This window comes from Apteryx rowi, unplaced genomic scaffold, assembly GCF_003343035.1.
Source record: "Apteryx rowi isolate R43461 unplaced genomic scaffold, aptRow1 scaffold_1352, whole genome shotgun sequence".
In the NCBI taxonomy this organism is placed as follows: Eukaryota; Metazoa; Chordata; class Aves; order Apterygiformes; family Apterygidae; genus Apteryx; species Apteryx rowi.
This window is the reverse complement of record NW_020447589.1, coordinates 29,392-32,336: the sequence shown is the minus strand read 5'-3', so window position 1 is coordinate 32,336 and position 2,945 is coordinate 29,392. Positions and strand designations below refer to the sequence as shown.

Sequence of the window (2,945 nt, the reverse complement as noted above, 5' to 3'; positions counted from 1 at the left end):
TGATCTCCAGCGGTCCTTTCCAACCTCAACCATTCTGTGATTCTTCTATAGGCAAATGGTCTTGGAGCAGCTCCAGGCATGACAAGTAAGCTAGGCAGAGAAAGCCTATATTATAGAAAGTCTATTAATGCCTATATTTTGGCTTGCTGGACTTTTCCTTCTCTTCAAGACTGAAGAAGCTCAATCAGTGCATTTTAAAATCAAAGATCAAAGAGGTTTACAGGGGCTTCGTGATGGAGCTGTGGAATTCACCTCATCCATGATGACCCCATCTAGAAAACTGGCACATAGAAAAGACTTAAATTCCTCAGGGCTGCAGGTGGTGGAAGAGTTGCCTGAGATCACTGTAGTAGTTAGGGTTGAACTTTTCACCGGACCCCCCCACATCATCAGGGTTTGAACGGTACTGCCAATGCCCAGGAATACAATCTTCCGCCTGGGATATTTTTTAATGACCCAAGCCAAAGTCCTTAGAGTTTTTAGACACAACTTCTTCATCCCACTGAATTGTTTCAGCTTTGCAGAAATTAAAGCAGCAATATTGTAGGACTGATGAATTCTCCTGACACAGCTGACTCGCATTACGAGTAAGCTGTTATATAAAAGGAAACACGTTGAACAAAAAGCTTTAAGTGACCTCATTTGTTGATCAGAAAAAAAACAAAAAACGTATTTCATAATGGCATAAAGTGGTAGTGTCTGGGCTCTCTGCTAGAATTTGTTTAGCTTAATAATAGAGTTCACAATGAAGCTGAAGTAGCAGAAATGCTTCAGTAAAATAACTGATTAAGGAATTTTTAGAAAAAATAACTGTTTTATTGGTAACACTTCTWCTTGTCTTCTACTGCATTCTTTATTGACATTAAAAATGATTATAAAATGAGTATAAAAATTTGCAAACAAAAGGAGACATGTCACCAAAACAAACTAATGCTTGCACTTAACTGGAAAAAATATTGACCACAGGTCTTCTTTTCTGCTTAACTAAACCTGTGACTTCGTGAGAAGATTTCACTGTCACTTATCAGAAGTCATCTGATACAGATAACGAAGTGCTATTTTAGTGTTATYTAATCTGAACCTAATCTAAGACTGCTTCTGAAAATATGAGCTGTCTGGTTTTGYAGGAGAACCACAATGGGAGACTAAAAGCATACCTGCCAAATTCAACATTAACTAAGCATTCCCTTCAGTTAACAAAACTAGGTGGTAAGACAAAATTTTCTTTTATGCAACAGTTCTTCTTTGGAAAAGAAAATCATTTTTTCATGCTTTTTAACAGTACATCCAGTAAAAACAATACCTCTTCCTAAGTTCCCATCTCGCTATTGCAAACAGGAGGTATACAYGCAACTTTTAAAATGTATTTTTGGMATATTTTTGAGGGTAGCATGTGAGGGAACAAATAAAAATAAAAAAAGCAAATAGAAATAATTATAAAACTGCAGTTTTTGATATAAAGTTTGATAACCGGAGTTCACCCGTGTGTGTCATGAAACTGGTTTATCAAGAAGGTCCTCAATGTCGTGTCTTTCTGCCTGTAGAGAGAGCTGATTGCATTTTCTGAGATGCTCCTCATGTGAAACAAACCCTTATTTTCCTGAGATCGTGGAAGACAGTGGAGTTTAGATTGCAGTTCATCTCAGGATAAGATAAATCTCCACATCTGATCATAGGAATCACACTTTCACACCCATTCATGAATGGACTGGATTCTTTAGGTGCAATTAAGCTGATGTAACTGCAGCCATTCGAAGATGATGTTTCACGTCTGGGTTGATTAGACTCCCTCTACAGTCAGGGGAGGGACAGACAGCTCTACAATATGATTGATCCTATCTAGGGGCCTTAAAAAAGCAGAGTTTTAAATCAAGGCACAGCCCCATGTCTGTGACACTSTCATATGCAGACTCCTCCTCACCTTTAGTATCAAGATGTGAACCTTGGTTAGGAATTCATTACTCTTTTCTCTACAGAGGGTTTGAGTTTTGTAAATTAAGATATTTTCCCACCCACGGTTGTTAACTTTCCCTTTCTCTCTAACATATAAATAAAGGTGGTCTAATTGAATCGTAAGGTCTCGTGCTCTAACATTTGTGTCCGGTTATCATTTCCTACCTTGTCTCTGACTTGTATCATGAAGCAAAAGGTAAGGAAGAATTTCTGTGGATCATTGATACACACGTGACTACCAGATGTATGGCTACGTATTCATACATGTCTGTACCTAAACTACTTCTAAGTTGACAACATCCTACTGTTTAATGGGTTCAGGCAACTCTCTCTCTCTCTCCCCCCCCCCCACCCCCACCCCCACCCCCAGTTTCTGTAGCTCTTGGTCAGGCAATTTTCTCAATTTTATTGCAGTAATTTTCAGCCATATTGGAAAATGAGTTGCACTGCACAGGTACATAAGGGTATGAAAGATAAGCCTCTGCTGCACTTTGGAKCTCAGTGTTTAGAGAAAGCAAGCTTTTGGCCATCTCTTACTACAGGCTGTTGATATGTGCACGAATTGGCTGGAATATTGCACCTACCCAAGGRCAATGAGCTGCTAGTGGTGAAAGTTCAGGTTTTATTATTTGTTAGCTTTAGTGTGCAAATTCCTTAAACCTATCCCTGTATAAATAAGGAAAATGAAAGTACTTATGTTCAGGTAATACCAGCTAACTGTGAAGGGACAAAGGTTCCTCACCGCCATAATCCATGATGAACTTAAAATGGATRCTTCAGATCTTGCTACTCAGGTAAGGAATTAAAGCCCGGCTGAAACAGAACTGTACCCAGTGAGGGTTTTGGGGTGCTTTGCATGAATATTGAGCCAGTAGTTCACTATTTGCAGCCCCCAGGGAATGATTTCATTTCAGAATTAAAAGGGGTTCTTTCTTGCCTGGACCTATGGGATATGTTACTGTCATTTGTGGGTGCCATTTTAATGATATGTT

General features: G+C 39.0%; 1 protein-coding gene across 1 annotated transcript in view; it reads right to left on the bottom strand.

Moving 5' to 3' along the window:
- LOC112961643 (butyrophilin subfamily 3 member A3-like) overlaps positions 1-582 on the bottom strand; it is a 19,914-nt gene extending 19,332 nt beyond the window's left edge. The window contains exon 1 of the mRNA XM_026057015.1: positions 253-582. Coding sequence (XP_025912800.1) covers positions 253-582 — 330 coding nt within the window. The remainder of the gene's footprint in view (positions 1-252) is intronic.
- Positions 583-2,945: the final 2,363 nt, after the last annotated feature.